Source organism: Podarcis muralis, chromosome 12 (genome assembly GCF_964188315.1).
Source record: "Podarcis muralis chromosome 12, rPodMur119.hap1.1, whole genome shotgun sequence".
Lineage (NCBI taxonomy): Eukaryota > Metazoa > Chordata > Lepidosauria > Squamata > Lacertidae > Podarcis > Podarcis muralis.
This window is the reverse complement of record NC_135666.1, coordinates 29,334,855-29,362,428: the sequence shown is the minus strand read 5'-3', so window position 1 is coordinate 29,362,428 and position 27,574 is coordinate 29,334,855. Positions and strand designations below refer to the sequence as shown.

At 43.7% G+C, this 27,574-nt stretch overlaps 1 protein-coding gene across 8 annotated transcripts in view; it reads right to left on the bottom strand.

Moving 5' to 3' along the window:
• The window catches only part of DYNC1I1 (dynein cytoplasmic 1 intermediate chain 1), a 237,002-nt gene that overhangs the window by 37,072 nt on the left and 172,356 nt on the right, over window positions 1–27,574 (bottom strand). For all 8 annotated transcript variants that reach the window (XM_077936958.1, XM_077936956.1, XM_077936960.1 and 5 more), the window contains 3 exons: window positions 21,939–22,052; window positions 20,975–21,108; window positions 20,522–20,666 (listed from right to left, as the gene is read on the bottom strand). In XM_077936958.1, the coding sequence (XP_077793084.1) occupies window positions 20,522–20,666; window positions 20,975–21,108; window positions 21,939–22,052 (393 nt within the window). The remainder of the gene's footprint in view (window positions 1–20,521; window positions 20,667–20,974; window positions 21,109–21,938; window positions 22,053–27,574) is intronic.

Sequence of the window (27,574 nt, the reverse complement as noted above, 5' to 3'; positions counted from 1 at the left end):
TGCAAAGTGCAGCCAATCTTCCAGTCGTTCTTGACTGCATTAGGTATCCTTACGAGTTATACAGGACGATTCATAGCTCTGTATAGAACATCTGCTGGGCATGCAGAAGGTGGAGGTTCAATCCCTGGGATCTCAATGTAAGGTGAGTATGGGAGGGACATGACTGAGCTGAGGTGTGGAGAAAATCGATATAGAACACAAGAACTCAGGAACATTCTGTGAAGCTGAACGTTGAAAGATTCAGGACAGACACAAAAAAGGCACTTCTTCCTAATACATAGTTGAGCTATGGGATTTGCTCTCAACAAGAAGTAGTGATGGCCACTCATCTGGATGGCTTTAAAAGTAGATTAGACTGATGCTCACAGAAGGTCAATAGCTACTAGGCACAACATCTATGTCCTAAAGCCAGTACGCCTCTGAATACTAGTTGCTGGGAGTTACAATTGCAGTAAGGGCTGTCGCACTCAGATCCCCCTTGCAGGCTTCCCATAGATATTTGGCTGGCCATTGAGAGAAGAGAATGCCGGACTATGACGAGCCTTTAGCTTGATCCAGCAGGGCTCTTGTTACATGTGTTATATGAAGTTCATAAAGGATGAGCTTTGAGTCCATGAAGAATGTCTTCTGAAGGGGTCAAAATTTCCCTTTGAAGATTGTTTGTGTGTGTGTGGTTCTTAAAGGAAAAAGTGAGCATTTTACTCAGGCACCCATAAGGTAAAGGTAAAGGGACCCCTGACCATTAGGTCCAGTCGTGACCGACTCTGGGGTTGCGGCGCTCATCTCGCTTTATTGGCCGAGGGAGCCGGCGTACAGCTTCCGGGTCATGTGGCCAGCATGACTAAGCCGCTTCTGGTGAACCAGAGCAGCGCATGGAAACGCCGTTTACCTTCCCGCCAGAGCGGTACTGTACCTATTTATCTACTTGTGCTTTGACATACTTTCGAACTGCTAGGTTGGCAGGAGCAGGGACCGAGCAACAGGAGCTCACCCCGTCGTGGAGATTCGAACCGCCGACCTTCTGATCGGCAAGTCCTAGGCTCTATGGTTTAACCCACAGCACCACCCGCGTCCCCACAAAACATCTCAGGAGAAGTAGCATTTAAGAGGACTTGGTTTTAACTAGGGATGGGGAAACTTTGGCCCTCCAGATGTTGATGGACTGCAGCTCCCATCCTCCCTCCCTGACCATTGTTTATGGTGGCTGCATCCGCTGAGAGAAGGAGTCCAACATAATCTGGAGGCCCACTAACCCTGGTAAAAACCAACACTGATCATTGATTTCTACTGCATGCAAGTACTGCATATGTGCACAGAAATTCACAAAACTGGCCTTAGACCCGGTAAAGGTTTGGCAAAGTCACAAACACATACGCCGCATGTTAATCATGTTTAGGTTTCCACCAGCTCCTTGATCAACCCCCGATTGCGGCACCCACCTCCTTTCCATCATAAAGAATAGCTTGGGTATATAGATACAGTATAACTGTATCTAGGGCTAAAGTCCCGGCTGGTTCCCCGGCGTAGCTGCATGAAGGATCTTCCTTAATCCAGGAGGCGCCACACGTTAAGAACCTCGCTGCTTAGAGGAAGGCATGTGGACATGTTTACAGGTTTTAACTAGCATTTAGCTGCTTAAAAGCTACAATGAAATCTATCAGCTTTGCTTGTTTCATGAAAGAGGTATTTCACACTCTTGGAATGGCGGAAGCAGGCTCTCCACAAAGGTGCATCTCGCAACCGTGTCTCCAACTCATAAGAGCCACCTGATCAGAGGTCCCTCACCCAGCGGGGAGCCACCCAGCAGAAATCAAATTTGAACCCAGTCAGGGAAAAGAGCCTTTATGCTTGTGGAGTTACTGCTACCATTTTAAAACTACTTTACATTGGAATTTTTCTCTTTTTAAAAAAATATTTTTTATTAAGTTTTTCATTTTAACAATCCAATCAGATCACATTAAATATTCCAAATTATACAAATACATATCATATAGTCCAAATATTTTGCCAAATTATAAATTTTTGTCAGGGCTTCCCATGCTTCAAGTTCAGTGGAGTCCAATCATCTTATGTTTCTACTGCCTTGAGTTTCCAATAGTTCCTTTAAATCTTCATGTTGTTATCCTTCCAATTATTCTCATCCCAGGAATAGTTCTGCGAGGCAGCTGAGATCTCTTAACAAACAACTGTCCGTATCCAGAACAAACAGCCTCCAGAATATTTTGAGAGAATCCATGGAAATCAACCAGTTTTCACCTGGTTCAAATCTGCAGTTGCCCATGGCCTACACATTTGCATCCATTTTATACCAGTTTCACAACACTGGCTTTCCGCAAAGAATTCTTTGGTAGTTTGGTGAGGATGTTGAGATTCTCTGACAGAGGTCGCTTCTCTGCCCAACCTGCCCCAGACTGTATTTCCCTGGGGTTTCTTGAGGAAATGGAACATCTTTCATACCACATTCAATCTGTGGTGTAGATGTGCCCTTAAACTTTACAACAGCACTGTTTGTTGGGGGCCAGGCTGCAGCTTTCAGGCAACAGGAAGGGAGCACCTGCCTGTCAAGATGCAGACACAAGGAATGGTGCTGAAGGTTGATCCCAGACTTCAAGGCATGCTCTTCAGAGTTGCCTCTCTTGGCTTCAGTTAAGGTAAAGTAATCTGGCTGCTCTCTCTGCAACAGCTGTCACCAGCCCGGTGCTCTCCAGATGTTGTGGATGACAACGTTCAACTTGGGACTCATAGGTATTGTAGTCCAAAACATCTGGCTGATGAAGGCTGCTCTACAATATCCAAAGAGCACGTTATGTTTTGGTTTATGCAAAAAGCAAATGTAGCAATGTTGGTCTGCAAGACAAAAACTTTTAGAAATACCTTTATTAGGCCACTTTGTTGTTCCAATAAATAACGAAGTGCAGGACTCATTAATCCCATATTCGTTATTGGGAGAGACATAGCAGGAATACACGTCGGATCAAAAAGCTTTGTTCATAGTTATAACAGAGTTCGCTTTTCTATTCTATAGCGGTTTCAGTATTATATAGCACATGTTGAAAGTTATGTCTGGAAAAAATCTAGTTACGGCTGGAGAACCGTATGTCATTTTTATGATCATCCTGTACTGTTTTTAATAGTATTTTATCTCTTTTGTAAATCTTGTTGTACACCAGACTGGGATTTTGTATGAGGGGCAGTCTATATGTATTTTTAACTAAATGAATAATTTATAAAATTCATTTTTTTTTATTTAAAAAGTCATACTCTTAATGTTCTAGCTATGGCTTAAAATGTATTTATTAACTAGAACAATAATTCACATGCATTGCTAATATATACCAATATCTTATGATTTTGTATTTATAGCTAGTAAAGGTAAAGGGACCCCTGACCATTAGGTCCACTCGCAGCCAACTCTAGGGTTGCGGCACTCATCTCGCTTTACTGGACGAGGGAGCCGGCATACAGCTTCTGGGTCATGTGGCCAGCATGACTAAGCCGCTTCTGGCGAACCAGAGCAGTGCACGGAAACACCGTTTACCTTCCTGCAGGAGCAGTGCCTATTTCTCTACTAGTGCTTTTGAACTGCTAGGTTGGCAGGAGCAGGGACCGAGCAACGGGAGCTCACCGCATCACGGGTATTCCAACCGCCGACCTTCTGATCGGCAAGCCCTAGGCTCTGTGGTTTAATCCACAGCGCCACCCGTGTCCAATTTATAGCTGGATAAATAAATAAATAATAAAAAGTAATCCTTTTTTATTTTTTAAAAAAACTTTATTAGGCCAAGTAAAATGTCACAAAAGCATGAGCAAGTTTTCAAGTTATCCAGAACTTAACCATGTTCATTCATTTCCATGCACTCTGAGTTAGCTGAATGCTACCTCTACTCCCTCGGAGGTATTCCTGGGACCACAGCTTTAGTTTGTACTCTTATGCACCAGACTATCTCACCAAATGTAGGCAGGTCACATCCACACCACCTGAACAGTCATGGCTTCACCCAAAGAATTCTGGGAACAGTAGTTTGTTAATGGTGCTGAGAGCAGGACCGCCCCCACACACAGAGCTACAAATCCCAGCATCCAAAGCAAACTGCAGTTCCCAGGATTTGGGGGGGGGGGGATGCCATGGCTTTTAAAGTGGTGTAGGTGTCTTTTAAATATATGGCGTTGGTGTGGCAGCCCAGGGCTTTCTTCATAATGCCCAGGAACATTTCTTTTCTCTCTCTCTCATCTCACCACTCATTCACTTGGGTAGCATCCATCCATAGGTAACTCAAAAGCTTGCTCACTATTTTGTGACATTTTCATTGGCTGTACTGTTGCTTTTGGATCTGCCTCCTGGACAACAACAGAAACAGACTAACGTGATTATTTGCCATTTTTGAAGAGGACATACACCTTCCTTTTCGACATGGGCTCTCCTCAAAAGAGAACCCCATTATCATCTCCATTCCACACAAAGTGTTACTTTGTGTTTTGGTTCGTTCCTCTCCTTTGTGGGTTTGAGCTCAAGATCGGGTCACAATTTGCAAAGTAAGATCGCCGCGTTTCCAAATCGCTTCTCCTGCTGCAGTGGTGCTGTGAAGTCCCGGCCGCTTTGCTTAATTGATTTCTATGCCAAGGATTTAAAAAATGTGCCATGCTTTTGCATGAGCATGTGGAAGCTATTACAAGAGGAGAATAAAAAGGGGGAAAAAAGGGAAGGGTTCCAAGAGCAGACTAAGTCTGGAGATAACATGATGATTAGGCTTTGTGGTTTCTTTTAAAGTCAGGGCATCATAGCTGCGTTCATAGGAAGGAACCAATGAAAAAGAACTTGGGTCACTGGCGCAGGAGGTTTACTGTGCAATCCTAGGCATGCTTACTCAGAAGTAAGTGTCAGTGTCTGGGCAGCTGCTGGTACATAAAAAGACCTGGCAAGCTGGCACATTGTTCTAATAGGCATAAAATCTGTATATGCTTAGTTGTTTGTATATATGCACATTCAGGCCATGTTTCAGTGATGAAAAGAACCTGACTCTAACTGGCAGGACTTATTCCGAACTATGAGTGTCAACAGTCTTTTCTGGGTCTAGTCTGTTAGGAAGAACTGCTTTTTATGTGCACAATAGAAATAAAATAAGTCTTACAGAACAGCTAAACCACCCCCCACACATACATTTTTCTTTATCCACCCCATCCAACAATTGTATGTACTTGCAAGTTCCCCAGCACCAATCAATACCATCCACACATGATAAGCATAACACCACAGATCAACACAACCTGTGCCACAACTGGAAAGCAGGAAAATATTCTATGCGCAGAGCAGATAACGCAAGAAAGTTGGTTAAGCCACACACTGTGTTGTGCATTTCATCATCAAGAAATGAAGCATGTCTGTCTTCAAGGAGCCCCAAGCAGTGGTTTCTCCTGGTGCCCATTTCAGCCTTCTCACAACAACACTACGATCACAGTGCTTATGGGGAATAGTAGTAGTATAAAGAAATCTTAAGGGGGAAAACCAAAGCAGGCAAAGTTGGCTGGAGAGATGTTTTTCTCCCTTTCTCATAATGCTAAAGCCTGGACTCATCCAATGAAGATGCAAGGCAGACAAAAGGAATCACTATTTTGCCCAGTGCCAAGTTAAACTATGGGATTTTCTGCCAAAACATGTAGTGATGCCCATCAAACTGGATGGTTTTAAAAGTGTCTATTAGCCATGATGATTGTGTACTACCTCCAGTCCAGTATGCCTCTAATACTAGTTCTTTGCTTTAATATGCAACCTTCTTAGAGCCAGGACTCACCTTTAAGCTTCATCTATTACACAGAAGCTCCTTTTAGTTATTTACCGTATCCTATCTCTCTTCCCCTTTAGTTCCTTCCTTCCTTTTTTAAAACCCTTCACAGCAAGAGCAAAAAGAAAATGGCAGTGGTAATGTTAATATGATCCACCTTAAGTCAGAGCATGATGCAGACATGGGACGCAGCCTAGAGGAACAGTGGAAGAAGGTAGGAAGATGCCATATGCTGAATCAGAATGTTGACCTGACTATGCTGATTATCAGTGGGTCTCCGGGGTTGCAGGCAGGGGTCCCTCAAATCCATACCTAGAATGCCAAAGATTGAACCTGGGACCTTCTGCAAGCAAAGCAGATGCTCCACTAATCATTCCCATCAGTTGGAATCATAGAGGTGGAAGGGACCACAAGAGTAATCTACTGTAGTCCTACCCCCTGCAATGCAGAAATCTTTTGGCTTGAACCCACGACCCTAAGATTAAGAGTCTCAAGCTCTACCGACTGAGCTATCCAAACACCAATGCAGTATACAAGTGGTAAATATACACATTTAATGTGCATCTGACAACCATGCAAGATGGATAAGAAGAGCAGGTTCGGTATAGTGGATAAAGTATTGGGCTTGAACGAGAGCCCTGGGTTCAAATTTCCATTCAGCTGTGAAGCTCACTGCCTGACCTGGGGGTCATTAACTCTTTTTCAGCCTGCCTGCCTCCCAGGATGTTGCGAGGGCAAAATGGCAATAGAATAAAATGGATCCCATTCTGAACTCCTTAAGGAAGGCATAGGAATGTGATAAGTGATAAATGGCTTAAACCTCACCTATGAAAATGCTTAACACCGAGAGAGAAGGGGGGAAACACAGTGAATTCCTCAAGCCAGACACCACCTGACTCTGGAAAGCGTCAGTCTGTCAGGCAGCAGTTTTTTGAAGATGTGTTAGGGGTATTTTGGGAGGGGGGAGGACTTGATGCTGACAGGTAAACTGGTTATTGAGTTAATCTCCTTAGCGGTTTTATAAAATCTGTTGAGTTGTGACTCACATGGGCCGGTGCTGCAATTCTTACTGTGCATTAACTCTTGTCTCTCCTTTTGCTTCCTTGATAACTGAATACTCCTGCAGCTAAGGATGTAAGGAGAGCCCAATGGATGAGGCCAACAAGATGGCTAAGAATGCTTTGGTTCTAAAAGAAGAAAAGCCATGGCTCAGGACTGCCTAGGGCCTGCAGGCTTTGCTCTTTTTCAACAGTTGGAGGAAAACACTCTGCGCATGTTCAGAATCTTTTAACCCCAAGTTGATGCATCCATCATTATGCATACATACAATAAGAGTCAGTACAAAAAGCTGGAGTGCAAGACAACTAGACATAGCTCCAAAGAACTTCAACATTGTGGCACAGCACTGCGTGATGTCCGTACACTAGTAAGCAGACAAGGCATTAAAATAAATATGGAACATGAACAGCCCTGGTGTTTATTTGTGTATTAGGAGAAATAGCACCAAAAGGGGGCCCAGATCCATGTCAGAAAGAGAGCCAAGGAATCACTATTGCTTCTCAGCAAGCTCTTTTCAAGAACCATTTGGTAACTACCATGCTTTTGAGTGGAAAGTTTACTATGGCTCAATAGAATACACTAGTTTCCTCCGACAGCCAAGATTAGTGTTTGTGACTGTTAAAACTAGAAGGCCCGTGGAGATTTCATGGGTCATCAGTCATATAGACTCAAAAGTGATTTATTATCCAAGACATCCCTGCATATGTAAGATCCCCAGTACATTTCCTCACTCTGACATAACAGAATATTTAACATTTGCTGACAGCCAGGGGAAAATAGGTTGTTTCAAAGGTTTGGTGAGAGGATGTTACTGGGGGGCTCTGATCTATGTCCCCTCAGGGACTATAGGCAAAGCTGATTCCAGTATGAAAGGAAGCCTTGCTTACAGCTGAGAATGGTTGATGGTGGTCCCGTTGTTTGCAGAGGATCCCAAATTTTGGGGCTTGTAGTTAAGCACGAACCTTGTGTTTGATGTATCAATTAATCAGTTTGTGGAGCGCTACAAAACGTGGAGGTTTCTCTGCAAAACACTGTAAAATAACGGCAAAACTTTGGTACAGGTTTGGAGGAGAGTCCAAATTATGGGGTTTGTAGTTAATTTGCCTGTTGAGGGTCAAAGTTCTAGACAGGAGGGGAAGTTCACAGATGATGATTTTGAAGGAGTGAATAACCTAGAGACCAAGCATAACTGCTACCAGCCTCATGGTTAAGTTTTGCTTACTTTTGGTAAGCCTCCAAAAGAGGGGTGGGCAATCCTTTTTCCTTCTGAGGTAATCTGCCAGTGGGGTGGGCCCACCAAGGGGAAGAGCCCAAGCCAGCTGTGGGCAAGACCAATGCCAAAAGCAGACCTCCCCCCCAATGCCAAAAGCAGACCTCCCCCCCCCCCAAGCCCATTTGCACTGTCTTCCTAAACAGGGCTTTTTCCAGTTGGAACTCGCCGGAACTGAATTCTGGCACCTTTCAGGTGGGAGCCATTTCCATTATTAGAGAAAAAGGGTGAGTTGTGGCACCTCTTTTTCTAGAAAAATAGCACTGCTTCCCGCCACCACCTTCTTTCTCCCTCTCGCTTCCTACGAAAGGAGAATGAGACTGCTCTTGCCAGAGTTGTCTAGACTGATCCGTCGCAGTCAGCTTTGGAAATTACGCCAAGGGCTACATGCCCACACCTTCTCGAAACGTTTTATCTTGGGCCTGAAATTGGTTTCTTGTGAGAACACCACATATGAACCAAACCACCTTTTTAGGTCTTCTGTGTGAAAAGCTAGACAAAGGCTGGGGAAGCTGTGGCCCAGCAACATAGCTTATGATCGGGAATTGTAAGAGCTGTAGTCCAGCAACATCAGGAAGGCCAAAGGTTATTCAGCCATGCACTAGACCAGGCATCCCCAAACTCGGCCCTCCAGATGTTTTGGGCCTACAACTCTCATAACCCCTAGCTAACAGGACCAGTGGTCAGGGATGGTGGGAATTGTAGTCCCAAAACATCTGGAGGGCCGAGTTTGGGGATGCCTGCACTAGACTGACGGTGACACACAGAGCTAGGTTTTCCTGGTGGTAGAACCCTGATGATGGAGTTTGCTTCCTAGAGAGGCTTTGTTGGAATCCCTTTGGAGAATGGAGAAAACAACTCGATTGAGAAAAGCATATGGAGCTGGCTAATCTCTCTTTTTTTAATGGTGCTGTGATCCTGTTAGTATTTATATATGCAGAATATGCTCATTTTGACCGTCATCTGCACATTGTTATGTTTTGCTTGTCTGTGATATAATCTGACTCAGGTTCTTCAAACTGGAGAAAGGGGAATATATACAAACTGAGCAAGGAACAAATAAGCTGAAAACTTGCAGTGTCAGCAAAACAAAAAACAAAAAAACCACCCCTGCTTAATATCAAGCCTGTTACCTGATGTGTCAGATCAACATCACCAACCGTGGGGTAGCACGGAGAGTGGAGAGGCATTGTGCCAGCACTGCAGGCAGATGAGCTGCTGCAAGCCTCCAGAATCTGTCTGCAAGCCTCCAGCCACCATCTGCAGGAGAGCCCATTAACTTCAAAGGGACTTCTGTAGAATAAGTGGTTTCACAATTACAACTGAAGGCTAAATCCTCTGCTTGATTCCCAGCTTTCTTTGTCTAAAGCAGCATTTCCACAAATGTATATCAGCAGCAAACTTGGCGACTATGGCTTATCAGAACTGAGTAAACCTACTTATATTTCACTCACACATTAATTCTGTGTTGAATTTTCATGAGCTTTTCTCGCTACCTAAGTCACCATTTGGAAGTAGAGATGAATCGGTCAATGTCATTTTTTCACCACTTCTTTTTTTCCCAGACTTGAGTTCAGTTTGCAGATATATATATATATATATATATATATATATATATATATATATTAAGTCTGCACAAAAATTGTCAGCATTTATTGTGCATTTCTTCTAATATACCAATTTTTGGGAGCAATTTTGTCTAGCATACATAATTTCGCAAGCAATTCCCTACAATAGCATTCATTTTTGTGTTACTGTCATTAAGATATACATTTTTATGCACACCTTTTTTTGTAAATTTAAAAAATTTGTTTTCCAATATACCCCCCAATAATAGCTAAATTATAACAATAACAATTAATTCCCAAATTATACAATTATCAGAATGCCATTCAACTTCCTAATAATACATTTCAGTTAAAATGGCTCCCTGCATGGTGGAACAGGTGCATTTTCGATCTTATATCACTGTGTTGCATAATCTTAATTAATACCAGTTACATTTCAGTTATAATAATCATCCCTTAGTCAACAGCTACATAATTAATGATTTCCATTTGTGATGTTATAATATATAAATTTATAATGCTTCAGGTGTGGAACTCCCACTATTATCTTTATTCTGTTCTGCGTGTGAAAACTGGAGATTCCTTCTGTCCATATATGGTGTTGTGTCTTTCACTTCCCAGTTGTTGTTTTCTCCCATCATGATTTGGGGCGGAACTGAATCTCAAAAGTTTCTCAGAAGTCTTATCTCTCAGTCCTTGTTTCTATGTCTCGGAACAGGCGACAGTCTGCTAGAAACCATTCTGTCTCACTAGTAAAACATGTCACAGATCTTCGCCATTTTCGCCTAGGAAAAGGTGGGCAGTTTTCTCAGCACTGAAGATTTAATACTCCTTTTCCAGCTTCCAGAATCTCTGCAGCGTTCTTATCACAGCCCCCAAATTCTTTTCCTTCCAGCAAGAGATTTATGGCCCAACTAAACTTTATCTTAAATCTCAGTCTGTTTTTCCTTGTCTGTTGTTTTTAAATGGAGCTGAGGGGAATTACTGTCTTTCCAACACAGTCATACTTGAGTCCCCCCCCCCCCTTCTTCATTTCAGATCACACACAGTTTCCATTTTTGCTTGTTAATATCAATATTACTCCAATGTCCCTTCCTCACTTGTAAATATATTTTTATCTTGTATTCTGGAGAGGATTGCCAAATCATAAATATATAAAAGAAGCTTAGAATAAACAAACCGTGGGTTTCCCTCTCCCGAAACGATTCCCACACTAAAGAAAATCTCATCTCAGTTCAAACCCTTGATCCCTGTAGCTGATATGTTCCGCAGTATGTTGTTGCAACCCTTTTCCATAATGCGCTGGTACTTTAAAATCAACTATAAATCCAACTACCGTACAGTGGTGGTACAGACAAAATTAATCCGTTCCACGAGTCTCTTCGTCTTGCGGTTTTTTCGTCTTGCGAAGCACGGCTATTAGCGGCTTAGCAGCTATTAACGGCTTAGCGGCTATTAACGGCTTAGCAGCTAAGTGGCTATTAACAGCTTAGCGGCTTTAAGAAAAAGGAAACAAACTCGCAAGAACTCGCAAGACGTTTCGTCTTGCGAAGCAAGCCCATAGGGAAATTCGACTTGCGGAACGACTCAAAAAACGGAAAACTCTTTCGTCTAGCGAGTTTTTCGTCTTGCGAGGCATTCGTCTTGTGGGGCACCACTGTAAATGGATAACCTCTGCTTCTTAATGGCGAAGTAGGAGGGTTTTTGCCAGCTGAAGTGCTTTTGTACTCAGCGCCTCCCTGCCTTCCACATTCCATGCCGGAGTGAGAACCAGGTACTAAGACGGACTGCGAGCAAAGCCCATTCCCTGGAGGGAATTTGTAAGGATGATTTACCCTCTGCCATCCTTGTTTTTTGTTCGCCGACAATCCTCCGCCGTCGTGGGGAATGCCTCCATTAAGGCAGGTGGGACCGGAAGCCTATGCACACTTTCTCTTAATGTCTGCATTTTTGTGCACATTTGTGGGTTGGAGAACTGCATTGCAAAACTGAGAGAAGTGCAAATGTTAAACTATAGGGCATCCCATTGCCAGACTGCAAGCAGTTTCATTTCCCACCAACATAGCATGGGAAGACTTTTGCCCTGGTCCAGCTCCCATTTGCACTGTTAGGACCGATTAACTACAGCAAAGCATGTATAAAAGGGCTCTCTGAGCAAAGAGAAACCACGCAAGTGGATGGCATCAGCCCTCACTTCAATTATTTCAGTAGCCATTCAGATGGGGAGAGGCCAAAGCTCAGTCAAGCAGTTGCTTTAAATGCAGAAGGCCTCAAGTTCAATCCATGGCATCCAAACTTAAGGTCCAGGATCTGCATACATATCCTTAGCAAACTAAGCATAATTGGCTTGAAGCAAAGGATTGTTGATCCATTTGCTTCAGCACCTAACGCTTCTGCACCCCTCACCCCCATGAATAGTTTCAAGACTCTCCCCAATGAGCACATGGAATCACTGAGGACAGATGGTGAATTCTCTGGCCAAAAATGTTCACAAAACATCTCCCCCATGTTGGCTTCATAAGGTGGTACAGTCAAGAACTTCTGTAGCTCATAGCTGTCACTGCTTCCCTTTTTTTAAAAAGGGAAATTCCCTTATTCTGAATAGGATTCCTCACAAGAAAAGGGAAAAGTTGACAGCTATGCTGTAGCTGGCCTTGCATTTATTTCTTTTCTTGTAATGGAGACTGAGGGTGTTTTGACTAGGGCCATATTTATTGAAGAGACTATCAAGGCCATAGACTAGGACCTATGAGTTTCGTGATATATATTTTTCCCAGTTAAAGGGATCCATGCCAGTAGCCCGACCTGTGATTTTTATAATGCTGTGCTGGTTCTGATGGTATTGTCACAGTAGAAGAAATAAAGTTTATTAAGTGGTTCCCGGCAATTTTTGAGAGGTCCGCAAAACCTCAGAGTTGAGAGCCACTGATAGTTCATCCTACATGAACAGATCTGCAATTTTGTGCATACAAGAAACTGCTCATGAAGTCTTTAAAAAGAAGGGGGGACAGGACCGTGTGGTTACAGTGGAATAGATAAGCAAAATCAAGAGAAACATTGTGGAAAAACTCAGTGCCGGCTTTTGATCACCTGACTTCACTTTGGTTTTGCTCCTTCAAATTACCTAGAGAAAGACCATAATCTTCTCCTCATACAGCTGGATGGGAGCCAGACCTCTGGCTCCAGAGGTAAAGGGCAAAAAGTAAAAATCCTGTCTGAACAAGCAGCTCCACCCATTCCTCTGAGTCAGTTTGGCTTTCTGACAACAAAATTGAGCTCTGAAGAAAATTCATTCATTGCTTTGCTTCTGGACAAAACTCAAAATGCTGAGCTCGTACAACAGACAGGCAGATCCCCGAGTAAGCCAGAATGCTACTTACTGACGGATCTACTGCTAGACCATGTAGTTTACTGTAATGACTAGGACGCTTTTAATTGTTCATCTGTAGGACACAAAATATTCAGAAGTAGACATATTTTCAGAATATATCTGGTTTTAGGATTACCAAGTAGGGAAGCCTTGCAAATCTAGTCCTCCTGCCCCCGCCCCCCATTACTAACCCTCAAACATGTTTACTATATTTCTTCTGTTAGACACTTGTGGCCTTATAAGGATGAAGAGAGAACCGGCTTTTGCTTCTCTGTCAGGTCACCTGGTGTGGGACGCAGGTGGCACTGTGGGTTAAACCACAGAGCCTAGGACTTGCCGATCAGAAGGTCGGCGGTTCGAATCCCCACGACGGGGTGAGCTCCCTTTGCTCGGTCCCTGCTCCTGCCAACCTAGCAGTTCGAAAGCACAAAGTGCAAATAGATAAATAGGTACAGCTCCGGTGGGAAGGTAAACGGTGTTTCCGTGCGCTGCTTTGGTTCGCCAGAAGCGGCTTAGTCATGCTGGCCACATGACCCAGAAGCTGTACGCCGGCTCCCTCAGCCAATAAAGCGAGATGAGCGCCGCAACCTCAGAGTCGGTCACGACTGGACCTAATGGTCAGGGGTCCCTTTACCTTTACTAGGTCACCTGGAGAGGATTCTTACTCAGCACAGGCGATTAAGTGAGTGAGTTTACAAATTGGATTAGGGTGATGCACAGAGAATAGCTCCTATCGTGCTCCTGGCTGAGTTCAGTGCCATGCATGTGGGCCTTCTGGAAATGCCCGAGATGATCATAGTTCAATGATACAGCACATGCCTCGTAAGCCGCAGGTCCCAGGTGCAACTCCAAGTCAGGCTAGAAGGTTTCCTGTCTGAAACATTACACCAGAGTTTCCCATACTTGGGTCCCCAGCTGTTTTTGGACTGCAACTGCCACCATGCCTAACTAGCAGGACTGGTGGTCAGGGGTGATTGGGAACTGTAGTCCAAAAACAGCTGAAGACCCAAGTTTGGGAAACTCTACATTAGAGACTTGCTGCCAGTTGGTGTAGAGAGAATGCAGAACTAGATGGATCAATGGTATAATCAGTTCCCTATATCCCAGAAAAGGCTGATAACTCTTTCCCTGCTCAATGCATCCCCTGTGCTCAAAGCAGTGAAGCGGCCATCTAGGCTGCACATCCTAGGTTAAAACCCACATTGGCTCCTGTGGGCTGGTACGGACCAGGTAGGACCACAAGTCTAACTGCAAGGACTTTGAAACAGTGAAACTACTAAATTAGATAAGTAAAGAAATGCCTTTTTTGCTACTGCAATTTGAAATGCAATAAAACAAATAAGGGGACTGGGAAAGGAATGTTTCAGTGGCTGGGCTTTTAGGGTAGATTCATTTGAGATCCACAAGAAAGCCTTGTTCATCCCCTAGTTCTGTAATGTTCACTCAGCAAGGGGGAATAAGTTTGTTTCCTAAATTGTATATAACTTAAAAACCAGATCATGCCACCCACGTTCATACCAGTAGTCTCCCTGAGGTCTGGCCATGTGGTTTCTCTAGCCAAGGCAGAAGAAAATTCTTTATGCCACTTTTGTCTTACTTCCTTACTTCATGTGGCTGATACAGTCTAGATGAGTCTTGGGTGTGTTTGCAAATACGATGCTATAAACTGCTTCCTGCTCTGAAGACAGTGAAATTTAATGTGACTTGAGTGCAGAGGGAGTGAACTCTTTTATCCACGTTTGTTAATTTTCATTTAGAGGTTTTTTCCTTGCTAACTGAAAGGGTATTTATTTATGCTACAACGTATGCCATGGCTTTCTATTAAGGACACTGTTGAAGGTCTGGCCAAGCAAAATAAGAACTTCTGTTCTATAGCAATAGAAAAATCTTTACCACAACAATAATATTGTTATAGGTTTAAAGGGGGGCGGGGTCAGTCTGGATGATATTCATTGGTCCCTTCCAGGCTTGTGATCCTTGATGCAGCAAGGTTTAGAATCTAGTAGAAGAGGTCACTGAACTAAGTCAGACAGGTTGCCTTAGCTAGTCAGCTGGACTGCCACATATGTGTCCAAAGACATGTTGCCATAAAGAGAAATGGGTGGACCTTTTACTACCTTACCTGGCTGGACGCCATGCCATCCTAGGATGGAGAACAGGGGGCCAAGGGGCGGGGGCGGGGTGTGAGATAGAGTTTTGGCTGATGCTGGAAGCTGAAGACACAGAGGCTTGTCTTGCCCTATACTGTACCCAGAGCATGGCTTGGGACTTTTCTGGAAACCTAAGGGGGAGGCAATAAAATTTGGAGTCTTAATGCAGTGAGCACCTCCATCCTATGGTCAGGTTGTATAAATAGAACCGCATAACCTAAGGATACCACAGCCTCCATTGACCTTCATTCCAAGGAAACTGATAAGCACAGGCAGCCCTGCTGTCTCTTGGTACTCAGAGATGGGGGACCTTACAATAACATACGATACGATACTAATATATGATATTAATATAATATAAACATTAATTCAGCAGGGCCACACTGATAAAATAATTTTTAAAATCACTTAACACGCTTACATTTTAAAGAGCATTGCATGATTACATCTGCACCTCTGTTATATGGCCAGTATTGTTTTGTGGTACAATACAGAAAGAAATTGACCCAGGACTCGAACACACCAGAACAAAAATGTGGACCCCATCGTAGAGTTGTCCCAGGCCTTTTCCACTTTAAATGCATGCCCCCACCAAATTTGGACTTTCCAAGAATTAAAAACACACTTCGTTTAAAAGGGGGGGGGGGGGGAGGTCTGAGATAACAACAGGGAGGTAATTATGTGGCTGCCCTAGCATTAATGGGGAGACAAGCTGGTGTAAATCCACACTCTGTTCCTGTATGGACAAGCCCCTAGCGTAAACTACTTAATGCTGCCAAAATGGGCACATTAGACATTCTGTAAAGGGGCATGGAGAGTGTGGGCATATTTATGAATGACCAGAGCAGGGCAGCTAAGCTTTCATGGGAGAGGAAAATCTCTGGCAATCTCCACCAGATGGAACTTCCAATTGCTTAGCAAGAGGATCCTGAGCTGTTTCAGGATAATCACCGTTTATATGTCAAGTGAGCTTTCATTTTAACAATTCCCCCAATTGTTAAATTTCAGGGAAAGGTCATGGTTCAGTGGCAGAGCAATTGCCTTGCATGCAGAAGGTCCCAGGATCAATCCAGAAGAAGAAGAGTTTGGATTTGATATCCCGCTTTATCACTACCCTAAGGAGTCTCAAAGCAGCTAACACCTTCCTTTCCCTTCCACCCCCACAACAAACACTCTGTAGGATGAGTGGGGCTGAGAGACTTCAGAGAAGTGTGACTAGCCCAAGGTCACCCAACAGCTGCATGTGGAGGAGCGGGGAAGCGAACCCGGTTCCCCAGATTACAAGACTACCACTCTTAACCACTACACCACACTGAACACACCAAGTAGGGCTGGGAGAGATCCCTGCCTGAGAGCTGCTGCCAGCCAGTGTAGACGATGCTGAGCTAAATGGGCCAATGACCTGACTCAGTATAAGACAGCTTCCAATGATCCTACGGACCACACAACAGACAGACTTGAGAAATGGGGGAGGGAGATGAGACAGATTAAGAGGAAGGACACATGAGAAGAATGTAGCACAGTGCTCTCGCTGCAGGACTGCAAGAGGATAAGGTGGTGCAAGGGGGAAGCAGAGGAATTTGGCTGGAGGGGAAAGAAAAAGATTAAAGGCACAGCTTCCCACCAATGCCACCATACCTGACCATGTAGGAGAAACCGCACAGAAAAGAGTCCATGCCTTCCCTCTTCTCCCCAGAAAGTTTAAAGAAATTGCAGACACAGGAGGGTGGGGGGGTCGTACACAAAGTATGTCATGCATTAAATAGAGAGGAAAGTTATGGCAATCTATAGCGAAAGAGGGAAGGAGAATAAAAATGTGAAATCATAGAAGAAGAAGAGGAGGAGGAGGAGGAGGAGGAGGAGGAGGAGTTTGGATTTGATATCCCACTTTATCACTACCCTAATGAGTCTCAAAGCGGCTAACATTCTCCTTTCCCTTCCTCCCCCACAACAAACACTCTGTGAGGTGAGTGGGGCTGAGAGACTTCAGAGTAGCGTGACTAGCCCAAGGTTACCCAGCAGCTGCATGTGGAGGAGCGGAGATGCGAACCCGGTTCACCAGATTACGAGACTACCACTCTTAACCACTACACCACACTGGCTCTCCAGTGGACTATTGGACTATTATATGCTTCTGGGTGAGCTGACACCATCCAAGTCCCAAACTAGACATGACATGACATGATTCTTTGCATTTAATGTGCAAGGTTTTTTTAAAAAGGCAAGTTGCACGTGTGTATGTGATAATTATGAGAATCATAGCAGGCATGGATAGGGAATTCAACCCCTTCCTCCCTTGCTGCAGTCCTGAGGAAAATCCCTCTTCTGAAGCTGATACTTTAGGCAGCAAAGCCACATTGGAGCCACTGCAAAGATGCCTTTAGTATGAGCTGCAGTTTGGTTCTAATCTGTTTCTTTCCCCTGCAGTCACTTAGTACAATATTAATTGTTCTCCCTTGTTTGCTCTCCTTTGGGCCCCTCTCTTTTGAGAGGGCCTCTTGTTTCACTTAATATTGGCTTCTTGTTCTCCATCCTTACTCTCGGCTGGCCTTTTTAGAAAGTGCAAAAATGTTTCTCGTTACTCATTTTCAGTGAAAATGTCAGTCAAAAAATTATTCCTTAAAAGTAAGAAGCTGAGGCCAATATAACAATCCATGCAAATGTATACTTTTGGTACAATTGCATATATGGAGTTATTTTAGGGGGGGCTGCCTATAACAGAGTGGCATGGCTGCATTTGAACAGAATACTAACTCCTCGTTTGTCTGAACCATGCTGACAACAAACCACAAGGTGTTGTTTCTTTCAATGGTATTTTATGGGGAGTCCCCAAAGAAAAATTACCAAGACATCTCTAACATGAATATTCTCCTATACAACCATGCTATTTAGGCCATACATGTTTTTAAGTTAATGGCTCAAAAGTAGCAGGGAGAGTTGCACCTGAAATCCTGTTCAGTCCTGTACAGTCTACTCTCAGAAGCCAACACTTTCCTTTTGAAGCCATAGCTAAGATTATTTAAGGCAGAATAATGGGGTGTTTTGATAAAAAAATCTAAGAGACTCAAGTCTGCTTTTCTTCATGTGGTATTATATAATTCTGCATGATAACATGATAAGGAGCACGACCATTGCTGCACATTAACATTTGTTAATAATCCCTAGTATAGCTTAATGAGCAGGTGGCCTTTAGAAAACAATTTACATGTTCAAAGCAGTAATACCCAAATAGATACAAGATTCAACAGATTCATCCCACCAGGATATCTCTTGACTTTTCGGCATCCTGGTTCTACTTTCATGGTGTGCTGTGATCTCATGCCTCATTAACATCAATATAGGAATGGGGTCCTAGCAGAAAATTATTGGATTCCTCACAAATAAAATTCCTAGAGGTTCTTGAAAGAAGGCAGTTTAAATCAGGTTTGGCTGAGTGGTTTAACAATCAATTTGTCCTCCCAGGGAACTCTGGGAATTGTAGTTCTGCGAAAGGAGTAGGGGTCTCCTAACAACTCCCACTGCCCTTAACAAACTCCAGTTCCCATGATACTTTGGGAGAAGCCATGACTATTAGAAAAGTATTTTTGTTGTTGTTGTTTAGTTGTGTCTGACTCTTCGTGACCCCATGGACCAGAGCACACCAGGCACTCCTGCCTTCCACTGCCTCCTGGAGTTTGGTCAAACTCATGTTGGTAGTTTCGAGAACACTGTCCAACCATCTAGTGCTTTAAACACTTTGTGTAGATGTGGTCAAGAATGCTGTAAGAGGCAGGGAGATAATCTGACCACAGCAACTTATAAACCCCCCGCCAACCTTCCAGATATACCAAGTCACATGGAAACCACTTCCCCATAATGGTCGTGAAGCTGACTAGGACCATTTTTACCTAGCATTACACCAAGCAAAACATCCGACAATTAGCTGCATGTTTTCCCACAGAGATACACTCAAGACTCCTTAGATGTGGGGTGGGCAACAGGCAACCATCACAACATTTGCTGCAGGCCTTCCCCTTGCTGGGAAAATTAGCCACAGCCTGCCACAGCCTCTTTGTTTCACTTAATATTTGCTTGTGTGTTTCAATCTTATTTATCAGACTGGGGTTAACTGGAATACATGGGTCCATGTACAAAGGAGCACAGGAAGAAATCCACTGCTCCCCAGAGAACAGCAGCTTAAGTCAGAACCTGTGTAAAGTTCCTCAGGCCAGCTTCAAACAGTCTCCACCAGGCAGTTGTCACACTCCTTCACATATTTGTACTTACACACACACACACACACACACACACACACACACATCAATGGCCTTTCCCCTGCTCTATCATCAATATTAGCAGGCACAGTAAAGTATGGTGTGTGGGTGTGTATATATAATCCCTTCATGCAAATCCTATGGCAGCAAAAAGCAGAGCTTAAGAAACACATTAAAACAAGGTAATTCAAAGCATATCAAAACAAACAGTAGCCTCTCAAGGACTGGGAATTTGCAACCCACCCACACAAAAACTGGGTGCATTTTCAGTAGGTACCAAAAGCTCAACAGAGTTCACTCTAAGCTTTTCGCAGCTATAATAAGCAAAGGCCAATGGGGGGGGGGGGAAATGCAGCGGGCACTGAATCAAGCAGAGTTTAGATCTGAAGCAATTCTTGACACTGCTGCATTTTCATTCAGATTTGTGTGGACATGCAGTTAAAATCTGAATTCAAATCCTGGCTTCAGTGAATGACCTTCGGCATTTCTCAGCCTCTCTTCACAGCACGATGGATGATGCCGAGACCATCTGGTTGATGTCACACTGGGCCATTGGGATCCTTTATCATCTGCTAGCCTTAATTATTGCATATGATGGGCAGATACTATACTCATCCTTGTATAGGGTTGATTCTTGAGAACTATGAGCCATCTAAGGAGCCATTTTCTTTTATATCGGGAATATGTTGGGGGCCTCTGGGCTGCATTCACCCTTGGCCAAGTCTTCAGAGAGATGAATGCTAGTAGAGGGCATGGCCAAGAGTGAGTGTGGCCACCCTACACCCCACATGCACATTCTCACAGGCATGCACACAAAACACACAAATACAGGACACACACAGGACACACATGGGTGCAGGACACACATACAGGCACACACACAGGCCCCTGCTCCACGTACATCAGTTGAGAATGGGAGCCGACGCTCTCTCCCCACTCATCTGATGTGCAGGAAGTGAGTGGTTTCCATCTCTGTCTAGGCCAGAGCCCCAAAGAGGATGAAATCCACCCCCAGCCACTCATTAGTTAAGGTTGAAGACCCAAACCAGCACTGCTAACCCCATCTTTTACCTTTGTAGTCCACAGCTTGACGGTCCAGTCAAATGATGATGTCACAAATAGATGGGAGAAGTCAATCGGACCCACTGCCATGTGGCAATTGATTCCTGTCACAGGACCTTGGTGGCCTTCAAAGATTTCACCAATGCCCGCTTTACTGTATAAGGAGAGAGGTGTACACTTAGGAAACATCCAAAACCAGAAAAGGCTGCAAATCTTGAGGATCTATCTGTATTCCTTCCCCGCCCCCCTTAATAGTGCTTCAGGTATGGAGTTTTGATTAGGGAAACAAAGCTAGTAGAAGGCTAGAAGGTAGAATCACTTCTCCTATGAAATTCACAATGGCCACTTCCCTCATCATGTCTGTTTTGGCCCTTATTGTAACCTAGGCAACCTAGAGATATCTACTATGAGCTAAATGCAGTTAGTAAAAAACAACAACCACACACACATACACACAAATACCTTCCATGACGACAAGCTGTGTAAACAGTGCCCTCTTCACTTCCAACTACGAAGTTATTGACGTCTCCAGTTGGGAAAGCCATTCCAGTAACTGCCACTGGTTTGGATTTATTGTACACCAGCTCCATGCTCTCCTAGCAAAATAGAATTTCCCCCAATGAGTTGTTTCTGAATATATTACAGAAATAAAATACTATTTTCTTAATAAATTTTTCATTGACAACAGAGAGCTGATCATTGTGGACCACCTGAAGGAAGTTCATGGACCACTGGTGGTCCACAGGCCACAGCTTGGGAATCACTATTCTAGATTTTGAATGGGCCAATGGCTCTTTGTTCCCAGTCTTCTCCAGTCAGGTGGACCACAACTTCCATTAGCCATAGCCAGTTGGGATAGGAGGTGCAGTCCTAAACATCTGCAGGGCACCAGGTTGGAGGAGAATGTTTTCTAGAAAGGTAAGAGTTAGTGCCAAAGCCAACAATGACTACAGCAACACAAGAGCAGGGGAGCGAAAGGGGCAGAAAAATATTTGTCAAACTTTTGAGATGATCTCCTTGCTTAGCATAGTCGCTGGATGCAGATAATAAGCTGTACTTTTCTTGAGTGCCACACAACAATCTAGTCTTGCCTTTATCTAGTCAATATTTGTTAAAGAATGCAGTAGAGTAAGTGTGATATTCACCACAGGCGACTCGTATGATTACCTGTGCTTTAAAATGGATCATTTCATTTTCACTTGAAATTGACCTGCATATTAACGCATTACAGTGATTACATGATTTGTGGCAGAGGAAATGGGCTTTGGCTCTTAGAGGAGCCTATTGCTGGAAATAAGCTGCACTCTTTCAAGTGCATCCACAGGTTTTAGTTTGTATAGGATGTGAAGTTTGGGCTTTTAGGGATGATGTGGGTATCAGCTTTAACTCCAGCACTTTCTTCTTGTGTAGGTAAAAACAAACCCACCTGTGGAGTTGAGAGCATATCCAGGCTCCAGGAACACATTTTGCCATCTGTCGAAACGGTAATGAGGTTGTGAGCATTCTGTGTCCCAACGACATTTACACAGTATACAGGGTGCTGAAAACACACAAAATGTCTGGAATCAGAGGGTGCCTGCTCACATTTTGAAAACATACGTATCCAAATGATTCAGACATATTATTTGCAAAGGAAATTAGGTTGCCACATAATGCCCATAACTCCTTTGTTTGCCGGGTAGGATTGTGAACTTTTTTGTTTTGTCAAAAACTTGATTTTTTTACAAGAGTAAACAACAACAACAAAAAAAACCAAAGTCCCCCTTCCCTCTCAAAGCCTCATTTTACACCATCATAAACTAACCAAAATGATGACTGCTGTGAAAATGGATTAAGTGGGGGAAATTTCACCTGCAGGGATACATTATCATGCTACTTATGGTGTTTGATGCTAGAAAAGTAAGAGCAAAAAAGAGACAAATCTTCAGATGGAGCAAAAATGTGTATTATTTAATGAAGAAAATAGGTGCAGTTGGGGGGGGGTGTATTGCAGCCACCATCTCTAACACAGCTTGGACTTTGCACAAAATATTTCCATTCACACGTTCGAGGGATGGACATGAATGTCAACAAATTCATTAAGACCTCTTAATCAAAGGCCAATATATGGTCTCATTTTCATTGAGGATAACCTGAAATAACTGTGCCAGGCTATCGTATTATTTTAGATTTACAATGGGCCACAATTCTCTCCCACAAAGGGAAGAACTGGGTCTTGAGCATACCTATAGCTGTGTTTCCCTACAGTCTCCAGTGTGTGACGACTGACTGTTAAGGTGGCCTTGTGTCCTACTTTCCGTAAGACAGTCCTGTATTGGAAGGGTTGTTAGGGACTCATTTTTGGAGTAGTCCTCTCTTTGAAACAGTTCCCTGGTCCAACGCCCATTTAGGGAAACAACATGGAAGGAGACCAGGGGCCTTGAAGTTGACCAGCAGCAGCAGACTGCACAGGCACACAAGTCACCTCAGAGCACTCTTCTCCACCACAATTCAGGTTGTGCAATGAAAGTGTATTTGGGGCCCTTGTGCAACAAACCTGCTTTCTTCCCCCTGCATCAAACTTTTTGAGTTACGGGAAGTGACCAGAAAAAGTGCTGGGAAGTATGCGATAACAATTGCTTGGCACCACGCCGAATAGCCTTCCTGCAACCAAATCAAGAATCAATGTTCAATAAACTAGATGTGGCCTAACTTGTCCTCTTTGAAAGCTGCTTTTTCATAAACCAAGCGGTAATCGGGCTTTAAGAACACATGTTTGAATATAACACCAATCGTGTACACCAGCCTTCCCTAACTTGCTGCCTCTCAGATGCTGTTGGCCTCTACCTCCCATCAGTGCCGGCCAATATGGACAACTGCTGGGAATGATGGGAATTGTAGTCTAAAACATCTGTAAAGCACAAGGATGGGGAAAGTGGTGTGCATGCATATTAGCTTTTATTCTGGCCAAACGGGCTGATCAAACATCTGATGAGTGGTAGGAGGGAGGTGATGTTTGGCCTGTGTGTCTGCCTGCCTCCCTGTATGTGTGTTATCTGCATGTGCGTTTGTGGTATGTGTTTAACAGACTGCATATGCCCCTGGATTTGTGTGTGTGTTTCTCTCTGTCAATCTGGCTCTCTCTCTGTGATGTGCATTAGATGTGTAGCTTGCGCGTGCATAACAGGAGTGGGCATCCCATCTTTTGTCCTGGTGTTCCCCCTCTGCTGCCAGAGGGCTTGCAAAAAGAGCAAAAAAAAAACAACCCAACTAGTCATTCCTGCCTTTCAGAAATTGCCTAATAAAGGCAGGTCAATCAAAGTTAGATGGCATATTTGACTACAGCATCTTATATGGACTTTATTCATTTTAAATCCCATTGGATCTTTTTCATATGTGGTTTCACGGATGGGTACATGAAAAACAGCATGACAAGAAAGCTAATTGTGTGTGCGCGCACCAGCGGGGTTATTCGATTCCATTGCCACCCTTGCTTAGCTCTTACTCATTCCACCAGCCAGAGCTGGCCTTCCGCATGTGCCTCTATGAAATCAACCCAGCCAAGAGTCAGTTCATACCAAAGCTTATTGAACACTTGCCCTCCTCACTATGGTGCTTATACAGGTTGGTAACATGGTCCTCTTAAGCAGGGAACATCAGGGGCGAAAGGAGGCAAAGTTCAAATAGGTGGAGCACCATTCAGTAGCACGAGGGTGCCTCCCTGTTTTCCTTGCAGCGCTCTCTTTATGCAGTGTCTGGCTTTAATCAGAGCTGTCACTTGTCAATTTCATAAGCAATAAGTCTCACTGCAGAACTGAAAGGGATGTTTCGAGTGCAGAGTGGGAGGCGGGGGGAGGGGAAACGCCAACTGTACTTTGAGGAGAATCTTGCTGGGCTCTCTCTTTTCCCAAGAGGAGAAGATGCCATCTTGCTTTTATTTATTTTGGAAATGAAATCATCATGCTAGAGGGTTTTTAAAAGCTTAATTAAAATTTCCTGTTATCCCAAATGCAGATGTGTGGTGGGTGTGAAAGGAAATTAGTGAGTAATGTGTGGTGGGACTCTCTTCCCTTGTGAATCCTGGCACCAAAGACGGAGGGATAAGCTCAGGAAATTTGGAAGCCAGCGGTTGGTGGCAACATGGGACGTATTTTCCAGTGGGGGAAGGGAGCGAATCTTGTTTTCATACAGACTAAAATTAAATTTTAAAAGTGAGTATTGCATTACCGGACGGCTTGCTTTGGTGGAATTGAATGGGTTGCCTCAATCTCAAGGCAGAATCAGCACACTTAAGCCCATGGCGTTCCAGGATGCTGCAAGACGCAGTCAGCTAATGAATTAAACCATTCACAAGACAAGCCTTAACCTACTTCGCAGGGTTGTTGTGAGGATAAAATGGGGAAGACAAGAATCATGTACACCACATTGGAGCTCCTTGGAGGAAAGTTGGGGATAAAAAAAATAAATCATGCACAACAAGAAAAGGACAGGAATACTTAAAAATAAAAAAGGTTTTTTTCTGGCCGTGTTTGAAGCAAGAGGAAGAACAAGCAAGAGGTCGGTCCCATGTATGGAGAAGACAGATAAATACTCTTGGCTCACATAGAGAAGGAGGAATTGGTCAACATCTACTTTGCCTCTGTCTCTATCCAAAAGGAAAGCAGTGCCCAACCTGGTGATAGATAACAGAATAAACGATGTAAGAAGGAAGCTGCAGTCCAAGATACGAAAGGGGGTGGTAAGGGAACACCTAGTTTCTCCAGAGGGTGGATTGGGACTCACTACCCGGTTGTGGCCTGATCTAAGGTGGTACAAGGTGGGATTCTTTGGAATGACATGATATAAATTTAAGAAAAAGGTAACAGCAGCACTTTCCAGAAATGGATCTCTAAATGCATGTTTGGGTTAAAGGCAGTCTGTGTCTGGTACGCAGGTGGCGCTGTGGGTTAAACCACAGAGCCTAGGACTTGCCGATCAGAAGGTTGGCGGTTCGAATCCCCGCGACGGGGTGAGCTCCCTTGCTCGGTCCCAGCTCCTACCAACCTAGCAATTCGAAAGCACGTCAAAGTGCAAGTAGATAAATAGGTACTGCTCCGGCGGGAAGGTAAACGGCGTTTCCGTACACTGCTCTGGTTCGCCAGAAGTGGCTTAGTCATGCTGGCCACATGATCCGGAAGCTGTACACCGGCTCCCTCGGCCAATAAAGCAAGATGAGCGCCGCAACCCCAGAGTCGGTCATGACTGGACCTAATAGTCAGAGGTCCCTTTACCTTTTTAGTCTGTGTCTGAAAATGTTGAAGTCTACTGCAATAATGGATGGGGAAAGTGGCTTACACAGAACAATATTTGAACTCTTTCTCTTTACGCAAATAATTTAGATGAGTCTACAAAGAGTTTACTCAATCCACCATTGCTACCTATCCTGTCACCTGAAATTCATGCATTGAATATAATTACTACATAGGGCTTATGCACATAAAGACCAACATGTGTAGACCCAAACCACAGAAATGTTAGTCCCTAATAATCCCAGGAAGCAGTTGCATAATCCATATGCAAACATCTTGTCCAACTGGTGGATGTTAAGTGGGTCTGGAGGTAAGATGAGCAATCCATTCTGCTCCCAACTGGAATCATGCCAAAACTGCCCCAAGGTTTACGGAGTCATTTAAAAGCTTGGTATAATTGAAATGTAAGATGGACACATGATAAAAGCTAGGTCTTAATTTCTGCTTATCCTGAATGGCAGACTCCTCTAACCATGATCTGATGTGATCCTTGCAGTAGTTTGAATTTGACATGTAATATGCACACAACATATGCTTATAAATACATCTTCTGTGTTCCAGCTGAAACAGTTGTAATTTCTAGTGCACACATTTCCTGTGTCCCAGGTATAGACTTGTCAGCAGGGATTGACAAGTGTTAATAGATGGGGGGGGGGGATGAAATCAGTTTCTTCAACACTAGGTCAACATTTTGAGTGACCTGCATAGTCTCCACAAGCTTCCTATATTACTAAGTCATCTTCCTAAAATGACAATGTTTACAAGTGTAGCTTGGTGACTAGTCATCAAAGGAACACCATCAGTGGATTTATTAAATTGACCTAACTCTAAGATGTGCATTACTCATGCACGGCAAGTGTTCTGATGCCAGAAATTTGGAGCAATATATTCCTTTTTTAAATAAATGGCTGCACGCTAACCTCATTGCTACCACAATTCATCTTTTACACTCGGATGTCACAATTTTTAGATCATGACTTTTGAATTCAGCAGTGACCAAAATCAGTTTAATTCAATCTGGACCTGAAAGCCCCGGGATATTTGTTGGGTGATCACAGCATTTCATTATTTCTAACAAATAGCAAGCTTTGTTACTGTCCGTTCCCCCACGGAGCACTCAAAACTGTTGAGTTTTTAATGATTTTTGACAGAAAATCATACAAGAAGCCGGTGCAGTTTATACTGCATCCCACAATCTGCCGGCACTGGAGTCCAATTCGTGCAAAATGATCTGTGAAATAATCATAACTTGTCATATTTTATGGTGATTATATCCTCCCCCGACCCCACCGAGATCTTATTTTTTTCTTTTAAAAGGCAATTTAAGGTATAGTATCAACATACCCATTTTCACAGGGCTAAGCTACATATTACACATGGTGATCAAGACTGATATCCAGGTTTTATTTTATTCTGTAACTAAATTCAGCCATTGGATGGGAGGCTGCTAGTTTGATTGGGAAAGTGACACTACCGATAGTGGTGATTAAGCCTCCCCTCTAAATTACCACCCTCCATGCAGTTATATGGTTCATGGGAGGAAGCAATATGGAAGTGTGCGTCCCCCTCCCCCTCAGGCAGAGCAAACAGCTGCTTACGGAGAAGCTTCTGACTGCAAAAATGAGGCAGGAAACTTTGAATGTCCCAATTTCCATACAATTGCAATTTGTTCTTAGAAAGGGGTGGCATGAAGACAGTATGAGACGAGCTTCTCATATTTATTTCAGCAGAAATTTGGCCACTTAATGAATCCAGAAAGGTTGAGTGTCTGCCTTATGAATCCAGAACTCAGCAA